Here is a 16,863-nt window from a genome sequence, read left to right on the forward strand (position 1 = left end):
TTCAATGCTGGCCAAGAAAGCATTAATAGCTAAACCCCAGTAGAACGGACTAGAATTTGGAGAAAACTGTTCCAGAAATTCTCTGTGGACATTTTAAAGATCACAGGACCTTTCTCTTTTTCACATTGGAAAACTTCCATACTCCTCCCCCTCCAATCTCTATGCTAAGATTCATTCGTTCACATTACGCTCTCATCTTCAGTTCATCCCCTTCTCCCACACACACAAGTCACCCAGACAAAAGCACTGAGAGCTGAACAATCCAGCTTTAATAACATAGATCAGAGCCACACTTGGTACTTCATGGCCAGCTCTCCCTCTCTGATCTCCTATTCCTATGATGCCCGGTGGGCTGCCTGCAGCCAGGTCCTCCATGTAACCTCTACCCCTCTACTAGAGGATCCAGGCTAAACCTGAAGGGAGAGATGTGTAGGTACTGTGTACTTGTAGATATGTGTGACTATGTTTTATGGGTATACTGACCCTGGATCAGCCAAAGTCTGGAATGAGGGAGTAGAAAGATAAGGAGAAACTAGGCACATATTTTCTCTCTGGCGTTATTACCTCAACCCACTCATGGAGCAGAACAGTGGGGTAACAGAGGAATTATCTTTTCCAAATTCTCCCATGGTTCTCCCAGCCCACAATTGGGAGGAAGCTGAAAAGTTCCTTTAAGTTACGTTTGGGTTTAAGCTCCAATCTGTGGGAACAGAGCCTATCTCCTTCAGAGAACTGAGGAAGGGGAGGAAGAGGGAAGGGGTCCACTAAAAGAACTTGACCCCTCGGCCATCGCTGACTGTGATGATCTCAGCCTTGTGCTCCAGCTGTAGGGCTTGCAGAGCTCGAAGAAGTGTGGCCTCGTCCAGCCCATGGAACTCTGTGGGGAAAGCAGAGTTGTAAGGGAGCCTCTCTGTACAAGGGACCCTAACACACACACAAAACCTGATGCTTTAAAAGGCTGGAGGGGAAATGAATAGGGTCATTGCTAGTTAATGACTGGTACAGGCTACTGAACTCAAGACGCCTGGTAAGCTGGGCATAAGACTCTACCTGGCATTTCAGAATCTGGAAGAGGAGGGGCAAAGGGTGAACTCCAATGGGCTTATAGGGGAAAAGATGAGATAATTCAGAAATCAAAATGAACCCCAATTCTTGACTAGACAAAAGCCCAAATACCTGAAATAGCTAGGCTGTCCATTCCCCCCAACTTACTTCAGTTGATACGAGTCAGATGATGAAAAATCATTATTATCCACGGTCCCCCAATAACCTCCCTGCTATGAGTCTCCCCTCCCCAACATTCACTCCACTTTTCCATAGTATTTACAGCCCAGAGGTCAGGAATGAGATGGATAAAATAGGACATGTAAAATTCAAACTGGGGGAGAACTCAAAGGTATTACCCTCATCCTCTGTGTCATCTCCATTGGTTAGTTCATAAAAAGTAAATACAGAGTTATTCTGGCCACTCTTTGAAACCTGTGGATACAGAAAAGGAGGACTAAGTAAGGCCCATGAAGTCTTTGGGGTTGTCACCTCACTGACTCATTGACCCCACCCCTCTAATCGAGGAATCAGGTGCCAGAGCTGATTTTAGCCTCCAAGGAAGAGTGGCTGAATAGCCACATTCCCTAAGGGAAGCTATATTTACATGCACACACAGCATTTCAAACCACAAGGTCTCACGTGTCTAATGAGGGACCTCTTGTCCTGGTGAGGTCTCTATTCAGGAATGAAGGTGGGAGCTGAATGTCTTGTACATGTTGTATTGCTACCAAGGATGCTTTCCTTTTTGGTGGGGGTTGGGGTTTGTGGCTGGAAGTTTCAGGAGAGCCTGTTCTGTCTTTACAATGGCTCAAAGAAATTCACTGGCATTCTGTAAGTTTGAGGCAGACCCTATGAGTATATGTGTAAGAAGGAGGACTCAAGTTATTTTTTTACCCTTTCCTCATTTATCTCCTGTGGTCAGAGCCTCTGGTCAACAAAGCAGCCTGTGGTTTCTTCCACTATGCTCTGAAAATATGGCCTTGCCTAATCCCTTGGCTCCTGGTGGTGAGAAGGGAAAGAGAGGGAGGCCTTATTTGGCCAGAGAAACTGAGGCATTGGGAAAGCCTTGCCCAAGATGTAGCTTTCTTCTATAATCCATCCCCAATGTGCTTGGTATGCAGGTCTGCATAATAGAGTATATGTGCACACTCAGTGTTGAACCCCAATTCCTTTCTACTCTCAAGGTGAGGGGCTTTCTCTGTACTACTGCTATGTGTCTCACCCACTGGTAGATAAGTTTCCCCCATTCTTCTGGTCTCCGCCACATGATCAAGAAGCTGGACTTGTTCTTATCCAGCCACTCCAGGTTCCCTAGAAAGCAATCATGCATGGGAGTTGCTATGAGGTTAATGAGGTGGAAAACACAGGAGGAGGTTCTACTTTCAGGATATTGAAAGATTAACTCCTTCCCACACCTAGCTCCCACCCCAAATCCACTGTTGCCTTCATCAAAGAATATTCCAGCCTTCTGATATGCTATAGTCCATTTCTTCCCACTTAAATACACCAGGCATAACAAGGATGGGTAGGAAAATTCCACTTTTAGAGGAAGATGGAAAGCTACGAATCAAGGAAACAGCTATTAATATGTCAGTCACCCTGGACTCTACTGCCATAGAAGGGGAGGAAACGAGAGTTTAAAAGGGACAAAGACAAAGAAAATGAGGGAAGGCACAAGAGAATCTACTTGAAGGTAAAACTATCATGGAAGAGAGAATATAAGAACTGGGACCCACCTTTCTTCCTCAGTTCCTCCAACACAATCTGGATAGATTCCATGGGGAGTTTCCCTGACTCAGGGTTAAGGGAATGACCAAGATACGAGAGGTGATTTTATTCCTAACAAAGAATAAAACCCCAGAAGTAGTTCCATGCTAAACCACCACACACAATATTTTGAATGTCCAAATGGAATCAGGTTAGATGTGTCTAGAGTTTGGAGGAGGGCTCATATTTACTTTGTACACATTTTAACATTTACTTATATATGTCCATGCTATTTTCAGCAATGGAACATAAGTTCCTAAGGGTAGGGTTATTTTCTGTCTTTTTCTCTAGCATCCAGCGTAGTGCCATTTGTGACGGGACTTGTTACAAGAAGTAACATGTTTTGGCGGCTGTCTTTGTCATTCTAACTAATTTCCCCAGATGTCCTATGGATGAACCAGAAAACCCAGGGTCTGTCCAAAGTGGACCCAGGAGCCAAAACCGTTCGATTATTATTATTTTTTTTTTGCTGATGGTCAGACACCTGGCTGTGAACCTGCTTGTCCTGTATTACTAGGCCCGCCACTTCACCAACATAACAGTTAGGGAGGACAGGAAAAACCCCAACCCTGCATCTCCCTCCTGGGCAGGCCCTCCCAAGTAGGAATCCCTTCAGAAGCACAATCTCAGCGCACATACAGGAGTCTCTTCCACAACACGCGGGACAAGCACGTCGCTAACGGGGCTCACCCTCTCTAGCTTGCTAAGAAGTCTGTCCTAATATCTGAGTCTAAATCTCCAACTTGGGCCCGTCTGGAGGGGATGAAGGGGGGTGTGTCAGGAGCTGTGCCGGGTCACTAAAGGAAGGGGGCGGGACTCCTTAAGGGAGGATACTCTGCAGCTTGTTGTTGTTGAAAAGAGGGCTTTCTTGTGCCTCCATTACCGTCATGCTGGATTGTCGGTGCAGGCGGCAAAAGGACAAGACCAGAGAGCACCAGGCCGCCAGCTGCTTCTGCCGGGTGTCCACGTTGGGCTGCAACCTAGAGAGGGGAGAGCCCGGGCGTAGGAGGGGGATGGGGAGGAATCGGTAGTACGCAGCGGGGGGTGGGGTGGGGTGGGGCAGAGGCAGGCGTGCCCAGCGCGAGGGAGGGGGGCCCCTGGGAAGAGAGCAGGGGAATGGAAAGGCAAGGGGAGTGGGGGAGGGACGAAAGCGTGGAGGGTCAGCAGGGTCCTCGTGCCCCCACCCGCGGGGAGGGGCATCGGAATCCAAGCTGCTGAGTCGGAGGGATGGCGGGATGGAGGGAGATCTTTAGGAGAAAGTGGGGAGAAGTCCCTCAAAAAGGTGGGGGGGGGTCCCTAAGCGGGTCCGAGGCTCACGTGAAGAAGGGAGGGAAGCGGTATTGCCACGGCCACTCGAAACTAGTCGCCATCGTCACCCAGGGAAACCGGAATCGCTTTGAACGGACTTCCGGGGCCCGGCGCAGCACTTCCGGAACCGAACTCAGGCGAGAGGTTCCGGGCACATTGAGAACTCGCGAGCTGGGCGGGGCTGAACCATGATGGAGAGAGTGGGGCGGGTGCCCGTAATATGTTGGGGTGCAGAAGAGGGGTGAACCCTGGAACTGTCGGGGACCTAACTGTGTACCCAAGGAGGCAAACCATGTGAGCCTGGGAGCCGGCCGGAGTCTCCAAACCTCCTAGAGCTGAGAAAAATCCTTTAAACAGAGGAGAAAACTGAGGCCCTTAGTCAAGTCGCCTTTGTAAAGTACCTGTATGGGCCAGGCAGGCCCTGGGATGCTCAGAAACCCAGCCTCTCTCTCAAAGGGCTGCCAGTCCCAGAGCTCTCTGGGATAAATCGGAGGGAGTTCCCTTCTGAAGAGGGAAGGCACCAAGGGAAGGGATTTAACCTCGAATCTAGAGCAGGCTAGCAAAGTAGAAGGGTGGGAGCCAGACTGCCTGCAGGGCCAGCGCGGTGCTCTGGGCCCGGCCCTAGGGAGAAGAACGATTCCCTAGGCTGTTTTCCTGTTCGCCCCAATCGCCGCTCGGCTTGGGCGGCAGCTCTGGCTCCTTGTCTCCCAGACTGGCCTTTTGCTGGCTGCGCGGGATGCCCTCCCCCAGACCCCGAATATCTCCCCGGTGTCCTTGGCCTTCTTCTCTGCTCTCCCCTGGCGATCTTAGTCACTCCCTGACTAAAGCAATCTCTCTGCAGTGGACTCCCAAATTGCTGTCTCCGATCCTGACCTCTCCTGAACTCTCCCCTGCTCCATCCCACCGCAGGAAAGAGAGCTCCATCTGGATGCCGTCGCGGGCTCGTTGTTTTCTGGAACCAGATTCCCCCTCCCCCACCCCCACCTTCCCCCTTCTCTTTTTATTTTTCACAAGTGCAACAAAAGTTACTCTGCCTTTCGCATTCCAGACTTGGGTGATTATCCCAGGCCCTTTCCCTCCTTTATTTCTCCTATCCAAGGCACCCTGTTGACTCCCCCTCTGCCATCTCCCACATCCGTCCCTTTTGCTTTATTCCATCCCTAGCCTCCCACCAGGCTGGCACTGCCAGCTGCTATATCACAATGGCCTCCTCAGAGAAACACGGGTCTCCGCCCTTCCCTCCCCTTCTCCCCTTCCTGTATTCTTCACACTCAGGTCAAACTAATCTTTCTGCTCATTCCTGGCAAAGTCACTTCTCTGCTCAAAACCTTTCTATTGCCTCTAATCAACTACTGAGCAAAGCTCTCTTCTACTTGGTATCAGACTCTCACTCTAAGCTCAACATCATCCTAAGCATCTCCTCCTCCTCTTTCACATACCTTTCACTCCAACCAAACTGAGCTGGTTTGTGTCCTTATAACACTTCCCCCCCATTCAATGACTCTGTTAACATTATTTCTTCTATGCTTCTAATAGCCTTAAAGGGCAAGGTAAGGATGCCTTCTAAAGAAGAACATTCCACTGAAAGAATACTCATTGGTCTGGTGGCAAAAGACCAAGGTTCGAATCCTACCTCCAGGACTTACTACTTGTGGAATCTGGACAAAGTCTCCCTTGGCTTCAGTTTTTGCTGTACTAGATGGCTTCGGAGGTCTCTTCGTGCTCTGTGATCTCACCTCCAGCCCCACTTGCTGAACCTCTTTGAATAGTTGAAATTTTACCTCCTCCATTAACAAAAATTGACTTTCTTTCCTGAGAAAGAGCCCTCATGGCACTTAATACCTTTTTTTAGTCCTTATTGTTTTCAATTTTGTCTTATCTACTACTAGATTATGATTAAAAGAGTGAATTGTGCTCTATTTATCTTTGAATCTCACTCAGAGCCTAAGCCAGTACCTTGCAAATAATTTGAATTAGGAAACACCTTTTTTTTTTTTTTAATTATACCTATTTGTTTAGATCCTCTAATGTCTTTTTCTCTTCTCTCTTTGTAGTTTACTCCCAAATACCTATCTCTGATCTCTCTTGAACTTTGATCTGGTATTTCCTACCACCCACAAGATATCTCCATCTAGAAGACACTTCAAGCTCACTGTGTCTGAAACTAAATCCATCCTCTTTATCCCCAAATCAGCCCCTCCTGGCTTTATTCTTTTTTGCAAATACAATAATACTCACCCTATCTTTCACATCCAAGACCTTGATGTCTTCAAAGAGCCTGAGAGTAGTGCTTCTACTTAGTTCTGGAAAGACCTACCAAACTGGAGAATGGGATTAATGACATACTTTATGTCTGCCAGTTGAGGACCAGCCCAGCTAAATTTAGAGAGGCTCATATCTAGGTTAGCTATAGAGTGATGAAGTTTTTGGCAATAGACTCAAAGACTCTGCACTAAATTGTACAGGAGTTAAATTTCATGTAGATGTAGGGGGTAAAGTGGTATAAATACCAAGTTTTGTACCTCCCCAGTATAAGTACACTGACCTACATTTTTGAACACTTAATAAAATTTCATTGAAATGATTAAGGCTGAGTGTATCCCAGGAATATTTATGGGAGAGAATGGGTGTGATGTTGTATATATGTCACGTTCATAGAAGAAATAGATACATACAATAGAGCAGTCAAATACTGCTCTCTGCAAAGTACCTGAAAAGAGCTCATGTGTTCATGGAAAGAAAAGTTAAATCCTTGGAAGAGAATACTGGGAGCTTGAGCAGCCAAGTGTTATATCTATTGACAAAAGATGACTGTGTCCATGGGTAGAAGAGATAGGTTCATAGTAAGGGCAGGTACATCCCAGGGAATGTGTTATTAATGCTATAATTAGAGAAGTTGAACAAAGGTCAGGTGAAATGTATTTTAAACAATTATTCTACATTGTTATTAGAGGAGACATTTAAGAAACGGAAGAGATAGCATCAGCTGTTGGTGGATTATTAATATAGCTGCAATCTTGGTGCATTAGGTGGGCTGAATTTTTCACAGAGCAAAAGTCAGATGCAGAATTCAGCAGAGACACAGTTGTGTTGTCTGAGAGCCTGGAATATATTTCCTTGATAAGTTTGTCAGCTAGTCCATCAATAAACAAAATATATTCTACTACCTGCCAGGCACTATGCTAAGGGTAGAGATTAAAAAGAAGGTGAAAACAAAGGAGACAACATGCAAACAGCTACGTACATACTATACACACACTAAAATGAGATGCAATCTCAGAGGTAAAGCAGTTTGTATTTCTACCTGGGGTCACTTTTGGGGGGCAGGGTGTCAAAGGAACATAGATTTATAAATTAGAATAGAAATCAAAGGTTACCCAGGATGGAGGACTGTGCTACGTTGGCCATATCTCTTCCCCAAGTGTCTTGTGGCCTTTGCTGTGCTTCATAATTGTTCCTATGGCAGGAAGCCAGTCTACTGACCTGGGGACATCATTATTCCCTTGTCTAGGCCCTAGCGTCAGGAGGAGCTTCAGTATTATTGTTTCCTATGGTTCAATGGTTCTTTCTCATATTGATTCAAATAGGAAGGAAAGATATTAGTGGGCATGAAAAAGCCTGCACACGATGGCTCCCACTTAGCTTTCTGTTCTTATTTCATGACACTCTCCTTCAGGAATGCCACATTCCAACCAAACCAGACTAGAAGGCATTCCACAAACTCCACAATCCTCATCACCACTTCTCAGAATCTTAGCCTTCTTTCAAGGTTCATGTTAGATGCCACCTTTTACCTGAAGCCTTCTTTCCCACGCATTTTGCCCTTATCTGCTCCACTTATTTAATGTTTTTTCCTTCCTCAGATCACCTTATATTTACTTGTTTTTACTTTGTGTCTCTCGGTAGAGTATAAACTCTTTGAAGGCAGGGATTGTTTCATTTTTGTCTTTGTTTCTCTGGTGCTAGCACATGGTAGATCTTTTATTCCTGTATATTAAGTTGAATTGATAGGTTAGATCAGGTGGTTTTGAGAGTGGTTTATCCTTCCAAATTTATATTCCTAAAATACATATATATGTCACTGCTCTACTCAAGGAGCTTCAATAACTTCCTATTTTTTCTAAGAAAAATATAAACTGAGCTTAGCATACTTAAGCCATAAGTTTCTTTTCTAGACTTGTTGCTGCTATTATTTCTAGGAAAAAAATATAAACTAAGCTTAACATATATAAGTCATAACCTTCCTTTCTAGATTTGTTGCTTGGGTACATAGGATGGAATGCTAGGCCTGAATGCAGGATGACCTTACTATCTGTGTGATCCTGGGCAAGTCATTTGACCTCCATTTGCCTCAGTTTCCCCCATCTGGAAAACGGGGATAACATTAGCACTAACCTCCTAGGGTTGTTGTAAGGATCAAATAAGATAATTATAAAATGCTTAGGACAATGCCTAGCACATAGAAAGTGCTACTTAAATGTTAGCCATTATTATTGTTGTTATAGATTACTAGTCTCCACACTGAGATCAGATTTGATTTCAGGTTCTCCTGACTTCAGGGATGATGCTCTATCCAATGCGCCACCTAGCTCCCCACCAGTAGATTCTTAAAGTTCAAGGAATATTTTGTTTTTGCTTCTAGATTCCCATAACTCAGACCTGGACCTGGTACTTAGTAGATGCTTAATAATTATTTGTTGGAAATACTCTTTAAGAAATAAAGAATGGGAGCAACCAGTTGTCGCAGTGGATAGAGCACCAGCCCTGAAGTCAGGAGGACCTGAGTTCAAATCTGGCCTCAGACACGTAACACCTCCTAGGGCTGTGTGACCTTGGGGAAGTTACTTAACCCCAATTGCCTCAGTAAAAAAAAAAAAAAAAAAATTAAAAGAAATAAAGAATGACTTAACTAACTAGAAGAATACTCATTGCCTTGGTTAGGTATGACCATATTACCTAATGAATTTACAAATTTAATACTATACCAATCAAACCACTAAGGTGGAGCTTCACAGAGCTAGCCAAAATACAACAAAGTTTGTTTGGAGGAACAAAAGGTCCAAAATGTTCAAGAGAATAATAAAAAAATCAATCAGTCAAATCAATCCAACAGGTAAGAGCTTCTTCTGGGTGCTGGGAAGAATTTAAAAAATGAAACCACTTAAGCTCTCAAGGAGCTTCTGATAGTTTGTAATTCTTCTTTTCAGATTTTTGGATCTTTTGTTCTTCCACTTATCCTTTGAAATTATAGGATCATGGACTTGACACTGGGAGTTACCTCAGAAGTCATTGGAAGTTATCAAGTCAAATACTCTTATTTTATAAAGAAAATGAGATCCATAGAGGTAAAGCAATTTACCCAAGGAGACACAAGCAGTAAGTGCAAAAACATCATGAAGAAACATTGTTTGAGACCTGTACATCATAGAATAAATTTATTCAGAATAAATACAAGGTAGCTAGCTGGCCCAGTGGATAGAATGTCTGGAGTCAGGAAAACTCACCTTCCTGAATTTAAATCTGGCCTCAGACACAAAGCTATGTGACCTAGGCAAGTCACTGAACCCTGTTTACTTCAGTTTTCTCATCTGTAAAATGAACTGGAGAAGAAAATGATAAAGCACTCTGGTAATTGTGCCAAGGGAACCACAAATGTTGTTCAACAAAGAGTTGGACATGACTGATTGAGCAGATTAAACAACAAAATTTAGGAAAGTCAGACTCTTGAGTTGAGGGAATCAAGAAAGACTTCCTGTAGAAAGTGATAAAATTATAATGAAAGGCAAATAGGATTTCCAGAATTGAAATTATATTTTATAAAGCAGTAATCATCACAATTAGTTGATACTGATTAGAAAATAGGAATGTAAATTTTATTTTAAAAGAGACAGAAAAAAATGAACCCCATAATTTAGTTTGTTCAATAAATCTAGAACATAAATAACTTGGAGAAGAGTTCCATATTTGATAAGAACTTCCAGGGAAATTAGAAAGAAGTTTAACCATAGTCAAAGAAGAAACCACAATAAACTCAAAAAGATATGTGATCTGATATTAATTATCATATAACAAATTTAGAAGAGAATGAGATCAGAAACCTTCACAATAATGGCTAGGAGATAGAAGAGTGGAGGGTTTTTAAATCAAAAAAGGATGGAGATGATAATAAAACATTAAAAAAGAATTTGAAAAGCTTTTGCATGAACAAAATCAATACAACTAGAATAAAATATGGCTAATTGGGGAAAAAACTTTGACTCAAATATCTCTAATAAGGGTCTAATATTCAACATATAAAGTAGAAAAATAGCTAATATGCGCAGGCAATAGATATATAAGACTAAGAGGCATTCACTAGTATGCAGACAACATAGTACAGTGCAAATGTCATAGGATTTGGATTAAGAGGAATTGAGTTTCTATTTGAATCCTGACAATACCACTTACCCTGGGCAAAGTCACTTTACATTTCTGGCACCTAGTTTTCTCATCTATAAAATAAGAGGGTTGTATTTAATATTCTCTAAGATTGTTTTCCAGCTCTAAAACTGTGATCCTGATTCTAGTGGATAAATTGTCAAAAGGATATGAACAAACAATTCTCATGAGAATTGCAAAATATTAGTAATCAAATGAAAGGTAGCCCTAAAATTAAGAGAATTGTAATCAAAACTTTTTCAAGGTTTCATTCATACTCTTTATTAAAAAGGTGAAAAAGATGGAAACAATTCTGAAGAGACTTCAGAAAAAGAGGTATATTGTTGATGGAATGATGAATTCCTTCTGGAAAGGAATTTAGAATTATGTTAAAATTGACCACAATGTTCATATCCTTTGATGCAGAGATCCCACTGCTGACGTATGTCCCCCACCCCAAGTCTAAAATAGAAAAGTTTCATATATAACCATATTTTCATAGAAGGATTTTTGTTTTAGCAGAGAACTGGAAACAATGTAAATATCCATCCATTGGGAATGTCTAAACAAAGGATGGTCTATGAATATAATAAAATATTATGTCATGAGATGACAGAATATTACGTTGTTTTGAGAAGATGAAGAATTCAGAGAAGCATGAGATCTTTGAACAGAATGACATTAGCAGAACTCCAGCAACAACAATGGAAATGGAAAGAATAAACTATATAAACCCAAACAAATTTGACATTGTAAGATTATACTGACTAAGTGTGGCACTGGAGAAAAGATGTGAAAATCTACCTTCTCCACTTCTTTGCAAAGATGAGAGATGATGTATTTGGAACATTGCATATAATGTCAGGTTCTGTTGATATGTTGTTTAGTTTACTTCACTAATTTTTTTTCTCTTTCTCTTTAATAAAAGATTCCTTGTGATGGGTTGCTGGGAGGGGAAAGGGATATATTTGGAAATGAAGTTGCTGCAAAAACAAAATGTTTCCTTAAAAATCTTTTTAAAAAAGTTTGTTGGATTGGATTGGACTGGACTGGATTGGGGAAGGGCCAACTAACAACAGCCTTCTCACTAGGAGTACACAGCAATTCAAGGAACCTTGTTTCTAAGGAGCAGGAGAAGCCCTTGGCAAGCAAGACTGTCAAAAGTCAAGCCTCCACACCAGGTGGGAAAGATATAAGCAAAAAAGGTTAGGATCCCAAAGTACCATCTCCTGGTAGAAGCCTAAAAGTACAAAAAGGAGCTGAGGGAATAATGGGACTGAGCATTATGACTAACCAGCCAGCCAGCCTTTCTGGGAAGAAGAAAAAAAGAGATATGGAACATTGAGACACGAAAAATAGAGACAGAATAATATAAGGAAAGATAGCCAGTTGACAACAGATAGATATAATGTGGCAACTAAATAGTGATAAAGGATGTTCGTGTCCTTGTTAGTGTGAACTAGTTCCCGCCCCCCACACAAACACACATACACTCCACTCTTCCCTCATCCAGAGAAGACCAAACATATCTTTTATGAAGAAGGTAAAAGAGGTGGGATTTTGAACCACAGACATTTCCAGTACTATACTAATAATAGCAAGCACTTATATAGCTCTTTACGGTTTGCAAAGCTCTTTACAAATATTATTTCATTCTATCCTCACAACAATCTTGTTTTCCATCATAATCCAATTACTTATCCCTATTCTACAGTTAAGGAAATTGAGTTCAGTCAGCAGTTAAGTGATTTTCTCAGGGTCACATAGCTAGGAGGTATTAACCTCAGGTTTTCCTGATTCCAGGTCCCACACTTTATCCACTGAGCCACCAAGCTGCCTCTAGTAACCAAGAAGTCCAAGAGGGTAGATGAAGTTGAAAGTAATAGTGCTGCCCTAGCAATAGTGTATAGAGGAAATTTAAAAAGGAATCTTGGGTTACTTGCAGATAACTGGGCTGCCTTGCCCTCAATCTTGTTTAGGTGCATCTCTGCTGCATATATGATTTGCAAAGAAAAAGTCAAATTTAGGTAAGTCTCTGTCTCCAGTGCTTGTATCTTTGTGTTTTTTCCCTTGAGCACTGATTAGCAAAGAGACTAAGAGGGGAGAGTGTGCTCTGTTTCCTTCCCAAGGCGTCTTGAAGCCTGAACCACTGCTTTCTTCTTACCAGGAGTCTTTTTTTTTTTTTTTGGTAAGACTCTGCCTCATAACTCTTAAGGGTTCTTTGAGTGAGACCATGAACCCGTTGAATACATGTATGTTAATGAAGAAGAAAGGAGAATGCTTGAAGGAGTCTAAATGTATCCCAGCTATCAGAAAGACATGTTTATGGAAAAGAAAGGGTGTGTCTTAGGAGATGTATATCCATGAGAACAGAGACAAATATGGGAAGGACAGGTATGCCCTATAGTACAAATAGGTGTGTCCCAGGGAATATACCTGGGGCACACAGATATTGCTCATAAAGAGGAAAAGTGTGTATTTTGAGGGGACTGGATGACTCCCAGGGTGTCAAATAGGAGTGTCCAAGGGCAGATGTATACCTGAAGGAGGCCCCATGTCCAAAGAAGTGGGCAGGTGTCTTCGTGGGGAGGATGCCAGGTCATAAAAAGTCAGTAATTCCATTCTGAGGAAATTACCAAGCGGGGCACAGGAAAGTCCGATCTACCATCTTTGGGCCATTTCATTGGTCCCGTCCACCTTTGTGTGTCCTTGATTTATGTGGACACCAGAGGGCAGCATGTTGCCAGGCTGCAGTTTGGTGTGCAGAATTGCAGACAACACCTCTGGCTTAGAGGGGGACAGGAGAACAGGGACCAGGAGGGAGTTCAGTGTAACTGGGAGAGAGCCTCGGTTACATGCTGCCCTCTGTCCTGAAACCTCTTTGGATGAATCTCCTTGGAGTCATCTCAGGATGGCTGGCTCTTTAGGTCCTAAAAAGGAAACTAAGACCAGGAAAGCAAGGATGTTATACTCTCCCTTCCCCCTTCCCACCATATCTCCCAATCCAGGGCGGATGGGAGTTGTTTCCTGAATGTTTCCTGGAGCTGGGTTAGGAGCAGTGTCAGGAAAGGCCCTACCCTCAGAGGAAGGAGCAGGAATGGAGGAGAGGAGCAGGAAAACCTTTATGAGAGAGTTGTGGACTTCATCTGGTTCCTTTCATCCTTGCTACCCCAAGCCCAGGGACCATGCCAGAGAGAATCTGAGAGAGAAAACACATAGCTTTATGGAGAACTTCGAGAGGGAACCCCCCCAACAATTGATTTATTTATTATGATAATTCTAGAGCCCATTTCCCCACTTGTCTTTCCCTTTCTGCTCCTATTCCCACCAGAAGTTCAGATTGAGCTTCCCCAGGGGGTGGTTGAGGGCAGGGTGGCGTGGAGGTGATGGAATAGAGTCCCAGGGAAGGGAAGGAACTGTCAATTGGAAGAGATATTTTGATGAGGAATGGAGATATTTTATGTTTGGACCTCACTGTCCTTACTCCGCCATACCACCAGAGTGACAAGGAAAGGGATGAGACAGATGGGAGCAATGATCAGTGCAAGCAGCACCTCTTCTGGGGGGTCAAAGAAGAGGGGCCGGCGCTCTAATGAGCAGTTGGCAAAATACATCTGGTGGCTCTGGAAGATGATCTGCTCAGCCCAGGGATTGGGGAAACCCTGTTTGAAAATTTCTGCCAATTTCTCCAGGCAGTGTTGTAAGTTGCTGTATGGCCTGTAGGGGTGGGAAATGAGTTTAAAAAAAAAAAGAATCAGAACGAGGAAGGTTGGGGAAAGGCCATCTCCTGTGCCACAGTCCCACCCCAGACCTAGGGCCCTGCCCTCATTTATATTCCTTAAGACAATATTCAGCCCTTAGAAGTGGGTCCCACCCCTTAGGTTCTGGTCCATTAACCCAGGTCCATGGCCTAGTTCCCAGCCCAGCCTCTGCCTCCTACCTGCTGATCATGTCCCATTCACACCAGTCCTCTCTGCTGATGTTTCCCATGTGTTCTTCATAGAAAACCCAGCATTGTCTGGCTGTTAGTGCATATGACTGCTCTGAGGTCACCTCTATAAGCACAAATGCAAAAGGTCCCTTACATCTGTGTACCCTTGTGTCTTTCCTCTCTTACAAGCATAAACATTTTTCCCACCAAGGGCATCTCTTCTCCCTCTTTTCAAACACTAAAATGCTATGGAAGCCCAGGATACTTTCAAAATCCTTAAGTCAATTTAGGAACCCCTTAAGTCAATTCTGGCTGGGAAGATAGAAAGCTTAAAATAATAAAAAGCACAGAGAGAAAGGGAAATGAAATAGAAGAGCAATAATTATGTTTACTGGGGAAGGGAACAGGGGGCAGCTAGAAAGACAGAAAAAGTCTAAAAGGAATACCCCTCTTTACTCTAATGCTACTTTTCTTTAGTCATTGGACAACTCACCGTTCTGCCAGTTAGAGATTTCCATGTTGTTGACATCAGGAACTGTCTGAGCATCAGAGCCTTGGGTATTTAGAATAGCTGGGGGAAGAGGAAGCTATGAACTGAAGTAAGAGAGCAAACCATGGGGAGCAACCTCAGTTAAATCCCGCAAGGAGACTGCAGAAAGGTTGGGGGCAAGGATTAATGAGTGAAGGGAAAGGAGAAAGGATGACAAGGGACGACCTTTCAAGAATCCTTGCATGGTTAGTAAAGGTGATATGATGTAGACTTGACTTCAGAATGCCTATTTAAGTTGACGTTCCACAGTAAGGAGGATATGGATACCTAGGTCAAATACTTAACTGGCAATGGCCAAGTTACTGAAACTCTCCATGCCTCCATTTACCCCCTTTTTTTTTCTCCACAAAATGGGGGCAATATTAAACTACCTTCCTGAAAAGGGCTGCTTCAAAACAAGTATTCTGCAAACGGTTATATAAATGTAAGCTATTATTATTTAGCTTCTGGAAAGACTAAGTTAATATGGTTTGGGACTAGTTTACTAGGGTAGGGGAGAGTACTGATTCTTTCATGGATTCTCCAAACTCCAAGAAAGAATTGTTTGGGACAGGCCCCTATCGAAAAATCAGGCCACAGTGGTTTCCTTGAACCCCCACTCCTCCCCCACAAAATTCATCCTCTGATAGGCATCCCAACCCTCACATCTGCTTATACTTTTCAGTACCGTGGTTGGACTTTGCTTGAGAGGGGCTTGGATGGAGGGATTCAAAACACATGGTTCCCCAAACCCAGAGTCATTTCTCCCTCAGTTGTTCTATCTCCCCCATCCCGGTCCCTCACACCCGTCCTTCCTCCTGCCTCTCTCCCTAGCCCTTCTTTCTGGTTCCCTTTCCCCTGGCCCCGAGAAGCATCTCACTCACAATAGAGCAGGAGGAGGAGCCAGAAGGGGCTTCGAAGTCTGGCTGGGGTCGCAGGGAGATGAGAAGCAGAGCGACCGGTCCTGATTGAGGCCATGGTGCAGCCGAAGCAGGGAGGCAGCTGGCGGACCCAGAGCCGGGACCAGGGCGGGGGGAGCTGGACGCCTATATCCCCGGCCCGAGCCGCAGGAAGCGGCGCCGTTTCCTCCGAGGGGCTGGGGCAGCTGCGGACACGTGGGGGGCGGGGGACGCCCTGGACCGGACGGCTAGAAGGGGAGTCGGCTTCCCCTCCCCACCCCGTGGCCTCTTCTTCTCTTCCTGCCCCGCCAAAACTTTGACCCCTTTCAAGGCGAGGCACCCCGACTCGCTGGACAGCTCCCCCTGGAAGCCTGGAAATTGTAATCAGTTTCCCAGTCTCAGCGGCCCTGGACCCTTGTACTATCTATCTGTTGCCTCGCAGGTCCCCGGACTCCTCGTTGCTCTGTCCCTGGTCACCCCGTTTCCTCCTTGGAAGTGGGGGATCTGGAGCTGCCTTAGTGGGTCCGAGAACAGGGAATTTGGTTTAGTTGAGCCCGGAGTTTGGGGGGCTCAGGCTAAGGCCGCTAGTCTCAGCAAACTAATATATAGATCTGGGCACTTGAGCAGACTGGGGTGGGGAACAGGGACCGGGCACTAGCTAGGGGCTGCCTGGAGCTGGGCCTTGGGCCGGGTAACTCAGAATTTCTTTTCCAGGGGAACACCCTCTGATGTCAGCCCAGTCTAACTCGAGAGAAGGGGAGGGAAAGGGGCCTCTTTGGGCGGGGAAAGGGCCTGGGCAAAGGGGGACTGGAGTCTCGTTATCCTCCCTATCTAGGGCGGCTGGCTCTTGGGAGGATGTGTTGTGGGTTAGTAGAAAGGAAGGTGAGAGCTCCAACTGAGATTAGCGTTTGGCACTTAAGAGCATCAAAGAAAGGAATATGAATGGATTCTCAGGATAGTGTCCA

At 44.3% G+C, this 16,863-nt stretch overlaps 2 protein-coding genes across 2 annotated transcripts; both read right to left on the bottom strand.

Annotated features, from left to right (window-relative positions):
• Positions 1–247: 247 nt before the first annotated feature.
• Positions 248–5,102, bottom strand: VPS25 (vacuolar protein sorting 25 homolog). Its single transcript, XM_051994389.1, has 6 exons — positions 4,132–5,102; positions 3,649–3,794; positions 2,784–2,837; positions 2,270–2,358; positions 1,404–1,479; positions 248–877 (listed from the first exon to the last, which is right to left on the bottom strand). Exons 1-6 carry the CDS (start codon positions 4,182–4,184, stop codon positions 765–767), a joined length of 531 nt encoding a protein of 176 aa, XP_051850349.1. The 5' UTR covers positions 4,185–5,102; the 3' UTR covers positions 248–764.
• Positions 5,103–13,759: 8,657 nt separating this feature from the next.
• RAMP2 (receptor activity modifying protein 2) lies at positions 13,760–16,155 on the bottom strand. The gene is made up of 4 exons (XM_051994388.1): positions 15,884–16,155; positions 14,964–15,041; positions 14,480–14,594; positions 13,760–14,256 (listed from the first exon to the last, which is right to left on the bottom strand). Exons 1-4 carry the CDS (start codon positions 15,975–15,977, stop codon positions 13,998–14,000), a joined length of 546 nt encoding a protein of 181 aa, XP_051850348.1. The 5' UTR covers positions 15,978–16,155; the 3' UTR covers positions 13,760–13,997.
• Positions 16,156–16,863: the final 708 nt, after the last annotated feature.

Source organism: Antechinus flavipes, chromosome 4, assembly GCF_016432865.1.
Source record: "Antechinus flavipes isolate AdamAnt ecotype Samford, QLD, Australia chromosome 4, AdamAnt_v2, whole genome shotgun sequence".
Taxonomy (NCBI): domain Eukaryota; kingdom Metazoa; phylum Chordata; class Mammalia; order Dasyuromorphia; family Dasyuridae; genus Antechinus; species Antechinus flavipes.